A 21,556-nucleotide genomic window follows, 5' to 3' on the forward strand; every position below is an offset into this window, starting at 1 on the left:
AATATTCTGATTCTCATTCAGCATATTTTCACAGAATTGCTGAAAATGCCCATGAAGCAAAGGTAAGACTTATCAAACTATTTCATATATAAGATAGAAAAATAATTTACAATTATTAACTTCCAGATAAATGACACATTGAGTAGAGCATCATTGCTTCTGTTTTTTCTGAAATGAGATGTATTAGTTTAAATAAAAACTGAATCACATTAATAACGAACATTACTTTGACTATAAAAACAACAACCTACAAAGAGTATCTTTACCTGACAGCTGAAATATTAAGTACAGGATTAACATCATAATGAAGGAGTCAAGTTAAACTTTTATTTATCCCACCAGGGGAAATTTGGTTGCAGCCATATATATAAAGACAGTGCAAAAAGCAGCTAAATGCTGAATACATAAAGTGCTTAAGTGCAGAGATCAGCTGACTCACCCCAATAACTTTGCTGACTAGCCGGCCAAGACTATTCTTACTGGCCTAATTCAGGTTCCCAAACCAGGCCACAATACAGAAGGACAGAACAGACTCAATGAAACTTCTATAAAACAGAGTCATCGTTGAAGTACACACATTAAATGAGTTCACTTTTCTCAAGAAGCACAGACATTGTTGGACCGTTTTTTTTTGTTTTGTTTTTTTAGAAATTGCATCTATTTACCTGCTACTTTTTATTTATCTGCCATGTAATCAATTCACTGGCAGCAAGAGGCATGGTCGACTCTTTATGTGGAAGAGATGTCATTTAAAATGTCATGTTTTAAAATCTTAGCATTGTAGACTCTGTTGGCAGCCACTACATTACACTCACGTGGCTGCCTTCCTGTTAACTCTGGGTGCTATGATCACTGTTAATCAGAGCTTCCACAGTATCATAACTAGCTAATGGTAGAGAGAGACTTTAAACAGCTCCTTAGGCTAGTTTGGGGGAGATGACTATTGTCAGGCAGATGGGAGGGCCATCTTATGGTTATGATCATGAATTCTCATGATCAATAACATTAATTTAACACCTTGTCTTTGTAACACTCAGCGTAATGAGTAATAATTGCCTCTGTCTTGAACTGCACTTTTTAAATTGTGTGCATATAGCTTCAGTGTCTATTACAAAAGAGAAAACAGAGCAGTGTATTATGTGTTTATGAAAAAAATAACTGTACAGATTCTCATTGACACAAATATTCAGTAAATATATATTCCCATTAACTTAATCAAGAAAAATGTTGTGACACCTTCAAATGAAATTATGGACACAGATGTTATTTACAGGCAGATAAAACATGATCATCTTTGACTATCACTGAATATTGAGAGTACTTTGTTTAAATGCTGGACGTCTGCACTGACTTGTCACTTTATCCAGTTTGTTTTGTTTCAATCAGGTGGCATGAGACCCTGGTAAACACTAAAACCAACAAACCAACACAGAAGAAAGTGGGAAAGGTGGGTACCACTTTCATTTAGAAATTCAAAACTGCTGGTCAGGTCATTTAGTGATGCTTATGACCTTAAATAATACATTTTGTCTGTATAAGAAGCTTTTCAGAGACACCGCTGTCTGTTTTATTACATTGATTTGAAAACACTGTTGTTCATCAATTAATCTTACTAAGATATTAAGGGCATGAAGATGAGGTAACACATGACTATTTTAAATAATTGTACTTATATAGTATATTTTTTAATGTGTATTTTATCTCCATATGCCAGGGTTGTTGCTCAGCTTTACTGGAAAATATGGTTTGGATACAGGGTACCTTATATCATGATAAACAAAGGATTTGAACAACATTTTAAGTCATGCATGGCTGTAGTCAGTATATGTTAAGAAGGAACATCATGCCAATATAATTAAAATCCAAACTTTTGAAAAATAAACCTGATACATTCAAACAGGGACTAAAAGACTTTGGTCCTATCAGTCCCAATTTATGATTTTCTGCAGTATTTTATATGAAGTACATTTATATTTTTAAAAAGTGGGTCATCAATCACTGGATCATATGGGGCCAATAAGACCCCAAAAATATCATTCAGTGCTCAAACTCTGGATTATAATCATCAACAATGCCACATTATGACAGCAAATAAACTCAGAGACAGAGAAAATGTACATGTTGCAGGGTTTTTTGTCTTTGTAACAAAAAAAGGCCAAAGTGTACTGAATTTAACACATCTGTTCAACCTCTATTTAACTGTCTCTGTATCAGCAATGACCAAAAAAGGAATTAATTTGTTCCTTTTTTTGAAGCTGGGTGGGAAATATCTTTGCTGATCTGGTTTTTCATGGTTTAAAGTATCTTATAACATCTTCCTCCAGCAGAGTAGCTGGTGTCAACTCTCAATTATTGTATTGACAATGTTCTGTGTTGTTCATTTAACATGGAGAATTTCCTCAGAGTTGGTGCATGTTTTTACATCTGATTTGATTTATGTAGCCATTAATGAATATCAAGTCGGTTCAGTTAAAACCTGCACAAGTCGCAAAGTCAGGACTCTTTGAGCCTCTTCTAATTGATTTTTCTGTTATGTGGTCCAGCCACAGATTGATTGCCTCTGCAGTTGGTGAGGTTGCATCCACTGTGACTGGAATAGACCGCCTGTGTCTGATGGCTTTCCAGTGCTCAAGTGTGATTAAGTTTCTGCTTCTGTGTGTGTGTGCGTGTGTGTATGTCCACGATCACAGTGTTGGTCAGATGGTACTTAAGCAAATTAAGAGATCTTGTGAGGATTAAAAGGTTGTCTCCAGTGGTGATTGGATTGTATATGTCAAAGACTCCAGGTTGGGATGGGAGCGAGCAGGAGGTGTGATGTTTGACATGTAAATGCTGTCTTCCTCAAAACTAGAACTGGAACTGAACACAATCTCTGCTCTGTTTCTCTCCTTCTCTCTCTCTCTCCCAAAGGACCTGGCAGCATTAACGGCTCCTGCTTCAAGTGGAGGTAAACAGGCTGGCAGCAGTATGTCTAAACCCGGTGTTAGTTGTGGAGGGAGCAACAGCCTCAGCAGCAGAGATGGTGACTTGGTTGCCACTGGCAGTAAGGCTGGTGGCAGTTTGAAAAGAGGCAGCACTGGCCACCAGAGTACCAGACAAGCATCTCACCCAACCAGACCAGCTTTCCGTCTCTGCAGCAGCCGCAGCTTTTCATCCCTCAACACCTCCTCCTTCACTGCTGCTCCGTTCATGAGAAGCAGTCGCTCTCTCAGCAGACTCGACCGAAGATCCGTCGGAGATGGTAATTTCACTCTTATTTATTTTTATTTGATGTTTGTTTGTTTGTTTGTTTTTGTTCTTAGTTTGACCCACCACTACAAAATGATTACATTCAAAAAGCTCTTGAGATTTTGTAAGAAAATTATGATAAATGTGACAAAAGAAAGTTTGTTGAATTGTTTTATATACAGCTGTTGTTTGCTGTTTCTGTAACAGATTCAGACTACGCAGGTACAAGTTCACAAGTAAAGAGAAGACAATCCTCAGAAAAGACAGTCCTGGATTGTGGCCAGCTGTCCTCCTCTGAGGAGCAAATCAGGTTTGTTGTTGTCTATAAAGCTTTTTTAACAAATTGCGTAGGCTCCTGTATTTTTCTTTTTGTGGTTTTTCTGTGAAATTATTGACAACATTATTGTGCTATATTTTAAATGAATCATTCAGATGTTATTGATTTGTGCTATAATAACAGATTTTGTCAATACATTCATGTTTTTGTCATTAAAAGGGATAACAAAGACCAGTGTCATGAGGATAATGCTGAAAAAATGGAAATAAGAACTACATCTGAGCCATTGGAGAGTTCTTCCTCTGCCTGTCATCATCACTACAACAAAGTAAAGAAAGAGGTACTTTTAGCTTTAATACTTAAAGCTCTACAGGTTGTAGATACCAGGAAGTCAATGTGTTTTTCCTATATCTATATAGTAATTTGAAATGGAGTCATGAAGTCCCTCTGCATAAATGTCAATCCTGCAGTGACCTTAGGTATCCAGTTTCTTAATTGTCCTTCTCATTAAAAATATTATATTAATTAACAAGCCAATTGAAGGCCTTTCTTTGGTATCACTCCAGTCTAAATCCACAACACTTTGGGTTTAGAACCAATCATAGTGCAGCATGAGATGTTGCCTTACTGATGATTTAATGATTTAATTACTGATCTACCATATGAAATACCATACCATATAAATACAAATACCACCACATGTGTGTGTGTAGGGATAGCCCAGTCTGGATGGCCCTGCTGGTTACTGAAGGTGTGCCACAGGGATCCGTCTTGGGCCCTCTGTGTTATTCATTTTTTATTTAAGTGAGTTAAACTGAGTTATCAAAACAGACATTGCAGTGCAGTGCATTGTCTGTTATTATTGACCTTATATTCATGTGAATAAAACCAAATCCATGCTATTCAGAGAGCCAGAGGCATTCAGTAATGTTTATGTCTCCATTGGTCTTTGCTATAAACCAATAAAAAGACCTTATAGATAAAGTGAAAAGTGACAAAGGAGGATCCAAAGACCACAGAGTGCAGCAAGTGTCTCTAAATTGAAATTGATTGGAGCAAAAATTATATTGTGACTTTACAAATTAATGTAGGCTATTGCAAATTAAAGAACCAACGAGATGAACAGACTCAAGAGTAGATGGGTTAGCAGGCATTACAAGGCAAACAAAGAGTAAATCCAATGATTGTGAAATCAAGACAATTTTAGAGATTTGTTTGTAATAAATAGAAGAAAAAGATTAACAAATTATTTTGTCAACTCATCAGACAGAAATCATGTTTGATGAAATTAAGGAAGACGTGGAGCTCAGGACCAGAAAATACAGAAAAAAATACATCTTCCTCATTGTACAATGAAGTATCTCATTAACTGGTGCCAATAATATATCATATTTTTTTGTATCTGTGTGTGTGTGGGCTAGTAGGCTTGAGGATGGGACTTTGTTGTTTTTATGTGTCTGTAATATATCTTTCTTTTTCATACCATGGCATTTTGCATATCTTGTCATGCCACAAATAATTAGATATTCAAAAGTTATTCAGGATTTTCTACTAAACTAAACATATGAATTAAAGCATTTTATGAACTGGAGGTCAGCAGGGTAATTAGAGAACAAATGCGGACTGAGTTGCTCTAAATAGACAGTATTTAAAAATAGTACAAATTAATTTTTTCCATGATATTTAGTAATTCTAAATACTCTGATGCAATTGTAGACTGGACTTATATACAATGATTGAACTTTTAGTAATAATGTTCAGACTGTGACCTTGAGTAAAAGTCATTCACCAGTAGCAAATAACACGTGTATAAAACATTCAAACTATAATGGTTTTAGCTATCTGAACTTTCTGTGTTCATATTGCCATTCAAATATTAAGGTTCCTGCTTCCAAAATGATCGTACATTGTAGGATTTCAAATGACTCTGAAACAGATTCTGTAAATGCAGATGATACTGTATTCTTTGTCCTTTCTGGCTGCCTTTTAATCAAATTCATAGTTTTATTTTCTGCATTTCTTTCAACTTTGAGAAGTGCACCATCAAGAGAGAGCAGGTAATCTCTAATCTGATAAAATGGCCTATTATCACAACACTTTCACTTGTTCTGAAGTGCTTCTGAGGGTACATACAAGCACAATCCTATCATAGTATTTTTGGCTGTAAAACACCAACAAATCCCATATATTTTTAACTTTATGATAACTCACATTAATCAACAAGGATGATTTGGAAACTGAGTCAAAAAATGTTGATTTGCTGCAGTTATGCCCTCTTTTCTGTGCCAGGAACTGAAACACTTTGTTCCTGATGTCTCTCGCTCATCAATCCTTCGCTATCGCTGGTTCAAATCGCTTAAGTGCAGAGATCATGAGCGCTCTGCATTTGTGAGTCTGAGCATGACACATTTTCCCCAAAATCTGAGATTTTACTTATCTATATCTAGCACAACTAAGAATTTTATCTCTTTTACAAGTAAATACCTGCATGTTGTGGAGTTGCATGTTTGAGCCTGGTGACCATTTGGTGGTTAAGGTGTCCAAACCAAAAAGAGTGACTTTAATTTAAAAATTGTTGGTACTTCTCATTAAAGTAGTAGATATAATGTAGGATTATACAACATTTATATTAAACACCAGCTAGCCATGATTGTGATGAACAGCATTTCTTGTGTGGTAGAGCATAAAAAACTTTGCTTCTTCCTAAGCCTGACCTTCTCGACTTTAAGAAAGGATGGATGATGCTGCAGGATACATATGGACAGGTAAATAGTTCAATTCACTTTAAGTTTTAGGGAGCAGTTGCATGATGATTTCAGGTCTGACAGGCTATTCATTTTATGCATTGTCTTCTTCTGTTCTGACTTTGTGTCTCCTATAGTGGCAGAAATACTGGTTTGTCCTGACCGACCAAATCCTGAGATTCTACAAAGATTCAGTTGCTGAGGAGGTGCGCTGGTGTCTTGTTTTGTTAAATGAAACAAAATGATCAATTTAATTGAACAGTCAAAAAAGAAGCTTGTGAGTCTGTTGGTATTGAGTTTGATCCAAGCAAACGTGAATAGGTATAAAATACATCATGAGGACTTAAAACGAGACATGAGGACTTAATGAATTTGACCTAAGCTTTCTTGTTCCCTGGTTGTTTATTTCAGGCAGCTGAGGTGGATGGTGAGATAAACTTGTCCACATGTTTTGACATCACAGACTACCCGGCTCAGAAGAACTGTGGTTTTCAAATTCATGTGAGTTCAATAGTTGCTGCAATTACAGTTAATATCTATAAATTAATGCACATAGTTCATTGAGCCTAATATACACTTACTGAGCACTTTATTAGGGACACCTGTGCAATCTAATGCAATCTAATAACAGCTTTTCTACTTTTACGAAGCTTTTACATTTTCAGTTTTTGCTGACATCGTCAGAAAGGTGATAATTCTACTTTATGTTTATTATTGAGGTTGTAGTGGGTGGTGGTGCACGGGAGTGCATTATATTGAAAAATGTTCCTAATATTTTGCCCCCCTCATGTATGTTAATTGGGTGGACAAAATATTAGGAACACTTTTCAATATAATGCTATATAATCTTAATGATGTCAGCTCTATGTAGCAAATACACTATATGATTGCAACTTTAACAGAAATGAAAGGATGTTCAGAGTGATGGACAGTAAAGTAATCAGCCACATGGGTAGGAAGGCCAAATATATGGAGGTGTCTAAGTATTTAAGCATTGCTTTCAGTGGAAGCTGCTGATGCTGGAAAGGAGTGGAGCAGCAGCTCATTCAGCCTTTTCTACCAGGACTGCCTTGGTCTGCATGACTGTTTGGTTTGACATTTCCTCTAAAGCTTGTGTAGATGGATGAAACAAACAAATTGGGGTTTATTGCTTTGCACTGGGACCATAACAATCTGGAAAAGGTTGATGTTGAGTTGGGCTCCTGAGATTTTTGTTTTGTTAAAGTCTTAAATATCTGAAGTGGGGATTCACATGAACAAATCTCCATCTTCCCAGGATCATGTTCCATAACTTACTGTTTAGCCTCTTTGGAGTTGTGACTTTTTGTTTTTTTCCTCTGTGTCAGAGGAGACTCTTTGATGTAGCAACACTTGATTTTTGATTGTACCTTGCCTTCTATGTTTCATCTGTGTTTTGTGAGTAATATTTTCTTGGCATATTTGAAATCTTAGCTGTATTTCACTTGATCTGCAGGTAAAGATGCTTGCTTACTAAAATACAGTTTCATAAAGGGTTGTGCCACTGTTCTTTTTCTGGTGTTGTCAGAGACTTGTAATCTGGAACACCATGCAATTCTCCACATGGAAGTCGATGTTGTTGTTTGCCCTCTCACAGCTCAGAGTTTTTCATGGAAAAATTGAAGGAACACCTGATGAGCAGTCTGAAAAGTTAAAAGTAAATACCTCTTGCACGTTTGCCAGGAATAAGTTGAACCAAAGCAATTCTTAAAGTGAAAACAGTCACTTTGTGAGCATGTCATCATTACAGGATTGTGATAAATGACCAAATGTAACTGTACAGTAGCATCTACCTATCTAAAGATTGCTTACTGCATATTGCTTATTGCATATTTTTAAATGGTTTCACAACACCCTTTTTTAATCACAATCTATAAAATAATTAACAATTTAAAAAATCATTTTGCACCCTCTGTTATGTTTGAGGAAAGAGAGATGTGGATGGGTAGCAGGAGTTTATATTACCCATTGTTGGGAGTAAATCAAAGTAACCCAACAGTTTAAATAAACTGTGACAATATGTTAATAAGCATAAATACATCTGTAAATGGGCCTTTAAAGCCAATAGATTCTCTACCATTAACTATAAGATGTTTAATGAATAATATTTCTCTTTCCACAGACCAGAGATGGAGTGCACACACTTTGTGCCATGACTACTGACATGAGATGCAACTGGGTCCAGGCAGTGTTGAAGAGTGTGAAGCCCACACTTACACCTGACGTCACAAAGTAAATAGATTTGTTTGAGTTTATCTCTAAGCATGATGCACAATTGGTGTCAAACATGAGAGACTGAAGAACTGATTTCACCGGGGGTTTACATCATGTAATATTTTTATACACAAAGAATTTCTCCATTGTGTACTGTTTCCTCACAGCTCCCTTTTGGAGCATAACACTCATCAGAAATCACAGCAACCAGACTCACAGGCAGCTGAGGTTTTCTGGAAAGAGAAGGAGACTCAACTGCAGCCAGAGAGAGAGCAAAGCTCTGCTGATGGAAGCTCTGCATCATCCACAGTCTCCTTTTCTCATCTGTCTTCACTCTCCGCCACCACGACTCCATCTCCCATCAGTCCTACACACCAGGAGGGTGAAGGCGTTTCTTGTCAACAGTGTCCACTTCTTGTTGGAACCACACAGACCGGTGAGTCACTGAACGAACTGAGACAAAATAAAAAATATCCTCTTTTTTTCAGTGTTTGATTTTGAAATTGAAGGTCTAAACTGAATGTAGATGTAGATGCTCTGTGTGTTGGGCCTCTATATTTTAATTTGTTGAGGGTGGCTATACTCTGCAATTATTCTTATTATTTATTACATTCCATTCAGTCAGTGAGTTTTGGATACACTACTAATGAATTGGAATAACAAAAAATGTATGTGAATGTAAAATGTTACTAATTTCAAGAACTGCAACCCTTCTTCATTTTGCAGTCATGTATCTTAAACACTAATTGCTCCACAGACATAAAGGGAGAGATATCTCAACATATTGTTACATTACATATATCACATTGTTCTGTATCTATTTCTGTGTATGGTCCTCTGTGCAGCAGGTGTGACATCACATCTTGAAGGAGGCGGAAGCGACGGCTCTACATCAACAGTGGCACTGTCAAATGATGAGTGTCTTGATGAACATTCAAACATGCAGAGTGAAATTGAGCAGTACAGCCAGCAAGTTAAAACCACCACCCAAAAGGAGGAGAAACGGGTAACAATAAACACCAGCTGCGAGTGCACGGAAGAGAAGGAAAAACTGCCCTCTGAGCAGCAAACTGGGCAACTTGTCAAAGAGGTGAGACTGTGAACAATTGTAAAGTTCACAAATATGTTTAAAAGTTTGATCAAAGCATTTTCACTTGAACTCTTTAAAACATGAATACATGTTTAGAGTTTTTCACCATGTACTACCTACAGCTGGAGCAAACGCAGAGGGAATTGTCTCGTCTCCAGCAGTTAAACAGGAATCTGCAAGATGAGCTACAACAAGAAAAAAAGATTAATTCAAGGGAAAGGATTCGTCCACAGGTATAATGCAGAAGAAATATAGATATTCACTGTTTTTAGTAGCACTACTCAGTTTCAAGGTGATGCACACATCCCTGCCTTTAGGTGACTCAGAAAAGATGTCTGTGAAGATTCTCAGTCATCCAGGTCATGGTTATCCAATGAGGGTTGAATTGAGGGCAACCAATCTTCGTTGAAGATACTTGAATACGTTTCGCCTCTCATCCAAGGGGCTTCTTCAGTTCTAACTGACTGGTGAGGAGTCCCAGATATTTAACCTCTGTGGGGTTGTTAGAGGACTTAACAACCATTCACATTTGGCCTCATGTGAGGATTCCAACAATTGTTGTTTACACTCGGCCTCAGGTGACTCCAACGACTCTTAACAACTGTTGTTACAACAGCCAGGAGCACTAATGAACCAAGTGCTATCAATGACCTTTATACGACCCCACAGAGGTTAAATACCTGGGATTCCCTAACCTGACGTGCCAGACCATTAAGGTTCATCAAGGATTGTCAACAGTTGCCAAGTTGTCCTTGGCAACAGTTTGGAAAAGGGCAGACTTTCAAAAAATACTTGGCAGGTGATTGGATGAACCATCTGTCTATCACCGTCTTACCTTGCGAGGCAGCTGTATTCGCAAGATCACACGAGAATCCTCATAGGACGCTGATAGGTCTGAACCACCGTTTGGAGCCTGACAAGATGGATTCTTGCGTGATCTCATGATGTCTTGCAAGGTAAGGGACTCCCCACCAGTTAGAACTGAAGAAGCCTCTTGGATTAGAGACAAGACGTCTTCAGGTATCTTCAACAAAGCCCTTGATTCAACCCTCCTTGGGTGACTGAGAAAAAACATTTTGGCATCCACGATTCTACAGGCTACATGTACTCTATAATTAATGTAGTTAAACATATAAAAAATAAAATTTATTCTGTTTTACAGCAAGTATGTTGTACCATGCAAAGCACAATTTTGTCCTAATTATTGTTCATATTAATCTTTGTTGTCATCTGTAGAATGAGCTACTTAAAAACTCCAACTTGTCATCGGAACAAGCACTGGCTTTACAGCAACTGCATAAGATAAACCGTGACCTCCGCTTTGAGCTGGAAGCACAAAAGAGGAGTCAGGAGGAAGCCAGGGAAACTGAACTACAGCGAAGAGCAGATCTCTTAGCTCAACAAGCACAGTTACTGGTCACAGGTGACGCCACAGCACTTGCACAAGTCCATCTGGAGCAAGATCGCCGACGGTTTCATGAGCAGCAGGTGGAATGGGAGCATTGCATGGCCTCCTTGAAGTCCCAGCTGAATGTCAGTGAGGAGCAGAGGAGGGAGGCTCAGGCCCGCTTGATGCAGCTGCAGCAGGAGTTGCAGAGTTACCACGATCTACAACAGGAGGCAGATCAGCTGCAAAAACGTCTCCAAGACATGACAACTCAGCTTCGTGACAATGAGGAAGCACAGACTCAAAAAGAGGCTCGCCTGCAGAAGCACCTCATGCTCCTTCAAGCAAGTCAGGACAGAGAACGGAGGAGCTTGGCTGCAAGCCTGGCACAGACTGAGGAACGCTCGCAAGACCTTCAGGAGAGACTGGACAGGGCTGAGCAGCAGGTGGAGAGCCTGAATAAGAGTCAGACATTGACAAGGGAAATTGAAGAGGCTCAGCAACAGCTACAAGAGGAGATGGCATGCACGGTATCTGCTGTGCAGAGGCTCCAAGAGGAGAGAGAGCAGCTGGACCGTCGCTGTCAAGAGCTGCACAACCAGCTGTCTGAGGCAGATGGGGAAGTAGGCAGGCTGCAGAGCCGCTTGAAAACCGAAGAGACACACTACTACAATCTTGAACACTCATATGAGAGTGTTTCTGAGGAGCTGCAGCTGGCCTTGGGTAAGGTGCAGCAAAGGGAGTCTGAAACACAGGACATGCGAGAAGGCTACGAAAGACTCCTTGACACGAAGGAGCAAGAGCTGAATGAAGTTTTGTTGAAGATGGAGGTCTTAGGTAACAGCCTGGAGGAGACAGAGGTGAAGCTGAACGAAGTCTTGAAAGTGTGTATCTGTGGCTCTTCTCAGCTGAAGGATGAGTCTTCAGATCCTGCTCAGCATAATGAGAGACAACAGCAGACAACTGAGGCTCTTGCCGTAAACAACAGCAGGCCAAAGGCAATGGATGATGGTCAGTTTTCTAACAGTTCAACTGACATAAATGTTCAGATAAACGGCAACCACTCTCATGCAGACCACGCAAGAGCCCGGTCTCGCTCCATTGACGCATCATACCAGTACATTGTCACAGCAGGAGATGACCCAGAGAGGTTTATGTCTGTAATCCAGTTACTTGAAACCAAGCTTTATGTGACAGAGGAGAAGCTACGGGATATCACGCACAGACTGGAGGAACACCAGAATCACAACAGCTGCCAGGACCCCCACCTTTGCTCCCAGCTCACTCAGAGCCGAGCCACTGCTCAGCACCTCAGTCTGGTGCTTCACAGTCAGGCCAAGCAGAGCCAGCGCTTTGCCCAGGAGACAGAGAACCGCTGCAGGATGTTGGTTGACCGGTTTCAGGTTGCACTGAACATCATACAAGCCTGCAGGGAGAGGCTTCAAACCAGACAAACCGGCACCACAGTTGATATGACCGACTTTGAGAGGCAACTAGCTGCTGTTGCTGCCTGCCTTCAGCAAGGAGAGAAAGAGGCAGGGAAACAGCAGCGTGAGTCACATAATGCCAGCAAAGTGGAGGACAAAATCCTCAGTGATAAGACATTAGTTGGAGCTGAGAGCAATGTTAGTGCTAACACACTACCCTCAGAGAATGACATGGAAACTGTTGCAAAGTGTTTAACAAGAGAACTAGTTGTAGTAGGAAAAATGGTGTCTGTCCTTCAGAGTCGAAGTGGCTTTGGCCAGCTATCTTCAGTGCCAAGAGAAGGTGAAGGGGATGTTGCACACAGGTACAAAAGCATAATCTCCCAAATAATAGCCTTAAAAACTGAAAAAAAGACTCAGTCAGGAAGAGAAGAATGTGACAGCCATGAATCGTTAGAAAGTGCCATTGGCAGAGCCTGTGCTGAAGCAGAGCTCATTTATGCTGCCTTCAGATTTCAGCAGCAATATGAGAGCAAGACTCAAGTAAATAATCAAGAAGTGGAGCTTCTAAGGGAGGGACTGGCAGACATCAGTCCTCCAGAGTTGGCTTCTTACGAAGAGCAAGTGAAGGGAGAAAGCAGAGGTTTAGAAGGAGCTGCAAAGCCACTTGACAAGGACGAATTTGTTGACAAAAAGGTAAAGGCAGAGAAAGAGCCAGACTGGTTAGAGAGACTTATATCCCGGCTGCAAAAAAGGTCAAAATTCTTATGCCAACTCTGCCAGGAGATCTCTGATAGCAACGGACTAGCATATAGTAAGGATGACAACTGGGGAAATTATACTGCTGTAGACCTGAATTGGATGCAGGAGCAGGCAAAGTTGATTTATCTGTCAGACAGGCTGCACTTAGATTTAGAGCAGGAGTTGCAGCAAAGTGAGGCATTACAGGGCAAAGTGCAAGCTTTGAGCCAACAGCAGGATATCTCATTAATGGATGAGCAGGAGGCTTTTAATCACACCTTATATCAGCTTCAGGAGGACAACAGTGTCCTAAGAGAAGAACTAGAGCGTGCTGAGCAAAGGATAATATCTGTGGAGACCGGGAACCAGAGACTCCTACAAGACATACAGAAAGTTGAGGATTACCACGAGGAGCGGATGCAAAAACTGGAAACTGAGTTTCGAGAGAAAATAAGGGAACTGCAGCAGATCCATGAGGAGGAGATGAGACACTTGCATTGTTACTACTCCAAGTCTTGTTTTTCTAAAGAGAAACTGACTGAAAGAGCCTCCTCCCCACCAGACCAGACCATAAAGGTACCTTCTACTCATTAGGAGCTTGTTTTACAGATAAATCTAAACCAAAATGTTTACCTCTTCACTTCAATTTGAAATCTTAAATGCCATTTGATTCCTTCCATTTTAGTGTTCCTGAAGGGAAAAACTGAAACATAGTGCAGCACTTAGGTGTTAGGTGCTCATATAGTTTGATCATCTTTGCTAATGCACATATTGTATGCATATTTTATTTTCTCTTTAGTATATTTAATAAAATATCAACATCAATCTGAAAAACAGATGTATGTGTGTGACTTAAAAAAAGCATTAACTAGCACACACAGTCACTATATAGCACTGTATATTATCTCTATACATATGTATATATCAATTGAAAACTATTTCTACATTTCAATCTAGGCATCTTGTGATCAAGGTTTCCCTGCTATGGAGGAAACGCACAGGAAGCTGATAGGTGATCTGCAGCAACAGCATCAGAGGGAAGTTGCAGCACTTCAGAAGGAGAAAGACCAGCTGCTGCAGGAAGAGACATCTGCCACAATGGCAGGTAAAGGTCTTTCAGCAAAGAAACAAACACTAATAAAAGCACTGTAGGCCTATTGAGTCAGTAGAAACTGGATTTCACTCTTTTAAATACTGTTTTTGTGATGCTGACATTTTCATTGAACTTGTTTGTGTGTAAATTGATCTTAATGACCAATCTTGACAAACACTAGACCCCAGCTTAGGGAGGGTGAGGAAAGGAACCCCCTCTAAAACACGGTGACTGGATGGTTGAACTGGAATAGTTGTATGAATGTTACAAATACATTTTACTAACTTGAGATGAATCTGCTTGTACTGATTTGATCAGCAAACTGAGGACTTTAACATTTATTTACAAGAAAAGTTAGTTGAATGTAGGTTTTACTACGATTAACGGAAATTAAGTTACTTGGGGTAACAATGTTTTACAATTATGCAGTTTATAAGTTGTCGTATCTTGCTTTTTGCAGCCATTGTAGCAATGAGAAGAGCCCATAAAGAGGAACTGGAGAAAAGCCGACGGTCTCAACACATCAAGGAGAGTGCTGACATAACACAACTACACTCCGAATATGAGTGAGTGACCACTGATTCTTTCACATTGTTTGTTTTTAGCCATGCTGGCAGCATGGCAATGTCAGTCTGTCTGTTGGTCAGTCCACCATCACAATCCAGACTGAAATATCTCAACAACAATTAGATCGATTGCTGTGACATTTTGTACAGACTTCACAGTCCCCAGAGGATGAATCCTACTGACTTTGGTCATCCCTCGACTTAACCTGTAGCACAACCAGCAAATTCTTAATTTATCTCTTGATATATCTTAACATCTACACCATAGATTGGCACAAAACTTGGTACAGACCTTCATGGTCCCCAGAGGATAAATCCTTACCTAAGTGATCCTCTGACTAGTGATTTTTGCTTTTGCAACATTTGAGTGAAATGTCTCAACATGGTTTGCTGTCACATTTAGTACACACATTCATGTACCCCTCAGGATGAAATCTAATTTACTGATCCTAACTTTTCATCAAGTGCCATATTCAGGTCAAAATTTTAATTTGTCCAGTACTTTGGTTTTTGACCAAATACCTGCAAAAACTAATGACTTCGTCTTGTTTCTCCTACACAGAAACTACTAACAGACAACTCCTTGCTCTTTAACGGCAGCATTTATTGCAGAGCTATTGTATCGAATGGAAATATATTATGATGTTATAGTTTACGCTATACAGTAAATGAACTGGTAACTCATTGTATATGGAATATGGTGGCTGCAGAAAACACTTCCAGGGGGTTACAGTAGGATTTGGGGTTTTCCTGGGACAGAAGAGGTCAAAACTTCAGCAACACTTGTAGAAGAAAGAACAACGTTATTGTGAGACTACAACATTTTTCCTGGGGTTGTCACAACTCATGTGTCAGTCTACAGTTGGGGTTTTAGTCACAAACAAAACAGAAGTTAATGGTGTTTAGTGCTTACTGGATTGCACTGTTGTGGCTCACTGTCTAATGAGCCCTGAATTGGCTGCAGGTGCAGGTCATGCCCTCATGAGTCACTGATTCCTGTTCATGCTGCTGAGAGATTGACTTGGACACAGGTGTTGTTGTGGTGTCTCGTCATAATAGCAAATTCTGGATGAGAATTAATTTGTTAAATAAACAGAGTGGTTGGATACATATAAATACCATGTACAACTTATTAGTATAGGCCTACCTCTTCTAACATGATAACTCTGTTCACTCAAGATTTGCATTATTAAATAGTAAGTTAAGAAGAATTGACCAACAATTACTAGCCATTGGTGCTGTGCTGCTGCAACAGTTATATAGTAATAGTGTTTTCATTTGCTATTCATACTATTTTAACAAAATATCTATTGCTTCCTAGCACATTTTCTTCAGAACCTCTGCTCACATTTCAGCAAAACATCAATCTCTGCTTCTGCTTTGCCCTTTGCAGGAAGGGGATCCAGTTATTGCGCAAGGAGCTCGAGATGTTGTCGCTTCAGCACACTCAGAAATGCCTGGAAAACTCTCAGCTGAGTCAAGAGCTGCAAGATGAGAGAAAATCCTTGATGCAATACCAGAAAGAAAACCAGGAGCTCAAAAAGAAGCAGGTATTTTACAGATTGCACTTGACGTGAACATGGATATTGACTTGAATATGGATAAGATGTATGTTTACAAATGCCTGTATCAGTGATAATAATCAGCAAACCCATAATTCATCATAAAACAAATTAAACTGACTGAAATTGACAGAAACTACCTATCAACATTTTTCTTTCCAAATATAGCTGAATCTAATCTTCATTTGAATTCAGTTAGCAAGTCCACATCTTTGATAAGATAACAATTTGAATGAATAACAATTTCCAAAGCCATCTATCAAATTATCAACATGTCTTCTCCCTCTGCCCCTGTTGACCTTAAAGAGAGAGACAGAGGACGTGTCTCGCCTTCATTTCTCGCTAAATAGGAAACAGTCCCATGCAGCTTCACAAGCAAAAGACTTCTATGAGATGGAGGTATGTGTCTGCAAAACAGCCAAAAGTGTCCTATGTAATCCAGTCTCCTTAAAGTCTTTGCTTTAGTTTAAGAACTTTCAGTAGGTAAAGTAGTGATGATGTTAATAATACTGTAGAAGCAGTGTATGGAAGCACCCTCATGTCAGTGCTGAGTTTTCATTTGTTTGTGATGCTAAAGTGATTTATTTATATTTGCAGCTTTAGTTACAGTGTTGTCTTAAGTTTTCAGACTATTTACTTTTGATGAATCCTATTTGGAGTTATACTGTATAGTGTATACATGTAAATATACAGTATGCTAAGAAGAAGGTGGAAAATTATACATTTCTGTTTGTATTTACTATAGTAATGTTAGCACTTATAATCTTCTCTCCTTTACTTTAACACACAACATACATCAATGAAGAGCTGTAATCTGTAATCTGTATTGTACTATACTGTATTTGATGTTGTTACAGGTGATTCTGCGGGCGAGGGAAGCAGAGATGCACTTTCTCAGACAGGAAGCTTGTTCTCTCAGGGAAGAGTTAAAGATTGCTCGAATGGTACTGAAATCTCTTTAAATCTCTTGCCGTTAGAGGAAGTAAGAAGAAGTTGAAGTCAAGTGTTTGACAAAAGTCCTCGTTAGTGAAAAGAAAGGATTTATTTTATATTTACTAAAGTTAATGGAGAATTGTAAAAGAAACAAAACAAATATGTGTCAGCAAATCTCTCCTCCAATTTAACGTTTAACTAAAGGCTGCGGCATACTGAAATAATTAATTTAACTTGACAAAGGCAGCTGCATAAAATTACACTTTTTCAGCTTGTCAAATACAAATAATAAAAATGAGTCATTGTGGGAAAATCACTTCGATGCTCAATAAAAAAAGACAAAAATGCTTTATATTTTGTTGCATTGTCTCAGGCTTAATGAATAAAAAACATGCTGTAATAAACTTTTTTCTCTGTAGTTGTTTAAAAATGTACAGACTTTCCAACTTATGTGAATGTTGTGTAACAGGACAAAATATATGCCCAAAACAAGCTCAAGGCCCTCTATACAACCAGCCAGGATGATGATGTTACTTGGCCTCCCAGTAGAAACGTCTCAGCACAGAACCTCGGTGAGACTCTTTCAGTGTGATAATGTACAGTATGAAATGTATAAACTCTATTCTTCCATTTCTACTCACACATATATTCAACTGTGCAGCATTTTGTTAGTGAATAGCGATGCCTATTCAGATGAGAACTTGATGTCTTTTATCAGCACATGTTGTTCACATTGCCCTTAATTCCCATCCTTTCATTTTCTCAGATGACACTGTGACAAAGTCAAGTAATGCTGCTTTTCTGAAGAAAACAGACAAATCATCCCTCACACGTCAAATCAGAGGAGTGAGATCAAAGGTAAAATGTGTTGCTGCATCAAAAACAAAGGTTTCTGGACACACTCAAGTTTAGATTTCTAAGGAATTTCTACAGACTTGCATGACAAATGTAGTCATGTAACACACAATGAACGTTACTGCATCAGAAAGTAAAGATGTCTGCTCTGACAATAGTCTGAACTTCATAGGTAAAGTAGATAAAATCTGTGTTTTAGTTGTAGGAAGTTTTTGGGCTCTGCATGAATACTCACTTTAGATCGTGGCTTTAAGGACTCCAACATCAAATCGTGTGTGTTGCAAACATCACTTTTCCCTTCATAAGAACCATTTGAAACCCTTACTTTACAGTGAAAAATTTCAGTCATACAAACTACAGATTAAGAACTTTCACTCTTTTTCTCACTCTTCTCTTTTGTCACTTATTTTTCATTTTGTGTGTGTGTGTTTGGTCTCCAGAGTTTGAAAGAGGGCCTCTCTGCTCAAGAGAGAATGAAGCTGTTTGATTCATTCTGATCCAAAGAAGATGAGACGATGGAATCTGCATCTCAGAGTAAAGCTGCTGTTTGGCTGATAAAGAAGATGTATTTTTATCTATTATGTTTAACTTCTGTTGTTACACAACATGTGTTATGTTATGTCTCATTGTTTTCTGTGTAAAAGGTTGATTTGTTGTTGTCTGATTTGATACTGATGTGCTATGTGCTTTGGAAAAGAGCAGATTTTGTATTTATGTACAGTAAGTGTGCTGGATCAGAGCGCCACTAGAGGGAGCAACAGATATATATAGATAAAAATTTATTAAAGTTAATTATAAAATATAACAGTAATCATAGTGAATTGATATTTGTATTTTCATTCACAGCCCAGTACATTGCACAGTGATTTTGTACCTTATAGACACGCGGCCTGTGTTTCATTAAAAGTAGTAATCATAACTCAGTGTGTTGCATCACTTGTATAAAAACTGTGATTAACATATTTTACCACTAGATGTAGTATAATACAACATTTACACACACTGCAGAGGCAACAGAGGCCAGTTGTGAGACAGAGCTGATGTCACTATTTTCATAAATATATATAAGTATTAGCAATGATGTAGATTACACATAATGATAATAATGATAATAATAATAATAATAATAATAATAATAATAATAATAATAATAATAATAATAATAATAATAATAATAATAATAATACAGGGTCACCATAGTTTTACACTTTCAATCATATTACAGGGGCTTTTAAATCACAAATCCACTCCCCTCTGATAAACAGTGAAAATATCTTTTTTAAAAACAAGGTTGAATGAATTTACCATGTAAATCCTCCTGGAAAACAACGTATTTGTCTCTTTTTAAGTACCAAAGCACATTGTTTATGTCTTCCTTGTCTCCCTTTGACAATATCTGCTTAAGGGAGCCTCAGTAAATAACAACTGGGACACTGAAAACTAACGTAATGTAAAATAGACTCTGATTAAATGGATACAATTGAAACAAGTAGTTCTCAGAGTGAAAATAAAAAAACTAATGCAAGTCTAAAGTATGTTTTCGGGATATAAATATGATCAAAACTCTTCTGATATGTTGGGCTGAGAAATTATACTAAAAGTAAAGAACTGTGTCAAGATTTGCCTATATGGAGGTTGGGGTCACACAGTTCATGTAATGTGTTAATAGCAGCCTGAATTATAGAACATGATAAACACTTCACACAATAAAATGAAGTAATCCGAGATTTTAATTTTGAGGAAAAAGTGCTGTAGATACTCACAGGGAGTCTCGTGTTGATCTTGCTGAATTAATTAATTAATTAATAGCGACATAAGAACTGCTCAGAGAGTCCTGATGTGTAACTCTGCTTATGTCGACATGCAGTGACAGTTTGTGACACAGAATCCAGCAGAAAATTAGGTGGCTCGTGCGGGAAGAACACTGATGTCCGCTCTCACATGGGGACACATTTACTGTATAACGTAGTACTGTACCTCATTAGTGGAGCATCAAGTCTGCACAGAGCCTGGAAGTGATAACACATTTCTGCACCAGTCTCCAACACCCGACCAGCTGTCACACAGAAGGAGAAGAATCCCTGTTTCCAAAGCAGACAGACTCAAACATTTTACTCAACACATCTGACTGACTGTCTTATGAACTACTATTGCATCACGCTGTCTTTTCTGAACATGCTGTTGACATTTAAGTAACGTGCCTTACATAACAGAGAGATGTGTTGCAGTTTGCCTCAGATAACCTTTAATGTTTCATATGTGTAAACTGAGAATTATCTAGAATGTTAAGAGAGCTTTTATGAGTGTTTTCTTACCTTACTGTAATTTAGTCTGTACAACTTTATTCTATGGAACCACAGATCCATAATAATCAGTAATCACATCTCCAGAGATCTGATTTCTTTGTAAATTATAAATCATATCTCTGGTATCCTTGCAGATGACTTAATCTCAGTGTTGCTCTGCTACTTGGAGTCACATTCCTAAAGAGGAACATCACACCTCATTAAACACCAACACCCATCTTTCCTTCCCTGTGACTCCTGCGTGAGAACCTCCAGTCATGTGAGCTGACACTTTGCAAGAGCAAAGCTGATTCTTAATGTTATCCATCATGGATAAATCTGCACCTGTGAGATTTTCTGGATCGCTGTGACAGTTGAAACAACACGCAGCCTGAATAGTAGAACTGCACAACACATCAAGAACATAAACCTGGACTGAACAGTTGAGTAACCAACTGATTCAAAGTTTACTATTGATTAAATGACATATGAAAAGTAATAATTTGCATGACGGTTCATTCTTGACCTTGGATATAACAGAGGTAATGATACAATAATATTATTTACTACGCTTACTAGCTTTTTCTGGAACTTTCATCCACTGATAAAAAGAATGAGATGTGTTTGAAAGTTAGGAAGTGGACCTTGAGTTAAAGGGAGACTTCGGGATTTTTCAACCTGGACCCTATTTGCCCATCTTTTTGTGTCTAAGTGACTAATGGGGACAACCATTTTTGAAACTGGTCCAGTATTGAGCGAGAGCGCTGCAGCCGTCAGCCGTGAAATGGACTGTAATGTAATGCTTCGGGGCAATAGCACCCCGTCAATGTACGTCCACTAAAGGTTCTTGTTTTCACCACTGACAAGCTCAGATTGTTATTATAGCATTATGGAAAGGACCCTACAGAGAAATAAAACATTTTTCTTCACCTTTTGCTTGATCCGGTCTTTGTTTTTGTGTCTAACCAAGTCTCGTTCAAGGAGAAGTCTTGCTTTATGGTTTTAAAATTAAGCAAATTGATTGGCTGTATAGAAACAAGTCATCTACGTAGATGAAGAACTGATGATATTCTGATAAATTAATGTATATAGCAGGCGTCAAAATGAAACAAAACATTTTAAATATAAATTTCTCC

At 38.4% G+C, this 21,556-nt stretch overlaps 1 protein-coding gene and 1 long non-coding RNA gene across 4 annotated transcripts in view; one reads left to right on the forward strand and one right to left on the reverse strand.

Moving 5' to 3' along the window:
• On the forward strand, nucleotides 1-19,054 carry LOC122966827 (trichohyalin-like). Its single transcript, XM_044331163.1, has 21 exons — nucleotides 1-62; nucleotides 1,387-1,447; nucleotides 2,911-3,241; nucleotides 3,436-3,538; nucleotides 3,725-3,845; nucleotides 6,214-6,270; nucleotides 6,387-6,455; nucleotides 6,661-6,750; nucleotides 8,390-8,499; nucleotides 8,649-8,917; nucleotides 9,327-9,571; nucleotides 9,694-9,804; nucleotides 10,808-13,702; nucleotides 14,084-14,231; nucleotides 14,680-14,785; nucleotides 16,179-16,335; nucleotides 16,654-16,746; nucleotides 17,205-17,291; nucleotides 17,750-17,852; nucleotides 18,047-18,138; nucleotides 18,576-19,054. The coding sequence occupies exons 1-21, from the start codon at nucleotides 46-48 to the stop codon at nucleotides 18,630-18,632; spliced, it is 5,322 nt and encodes a 1,773-aa protein (XP_044187098.1). The 5' UTR covers nucleotides 1-45; the 3' UTR covers nucleotides 18,633-19,054.
• Nucleotides 8,848-21,556, reverse strand: part of LOC122966829 — a 21,360-nt gene continuing 8,651 nt past the window's right edge. For 2 of the 3 annotated variants that reach the window (XR_006398472.1, XR_006398471.1), the window contains 2 exons: nucleotides 20,113-20,216; nucleotides 8,848-8,934 (listed from right to left, as the gene is read on the reverse strand). This is a non-coding gene — a long non-coding RNA (uncharacterized LOC122966829). Of the gene's footprint in view, nucleotides 8,935-20,112; nucleotides 20,217-20,450; nucleotides 20,540-21,556 lie in introns of those variants that run through there. The other variant, XR_006398473.1, reaches the window with a different exon arrangement.

The sequence above is a fragment of the Thunnus albacares genome, chromosome 17 (genome assembly GCF_914725855.1).
Source record: "Thunnus albacares chromosome 17, fThuAlb1.1, whole genome shotgun sequence".
In the NCBI taxonomy this organism is placed as follows: Eukaryota; Metazoa; Chordata; class Actinopteri; order Scombriformes; family Scombridae; genus Thunnus; species Thunnus albacares.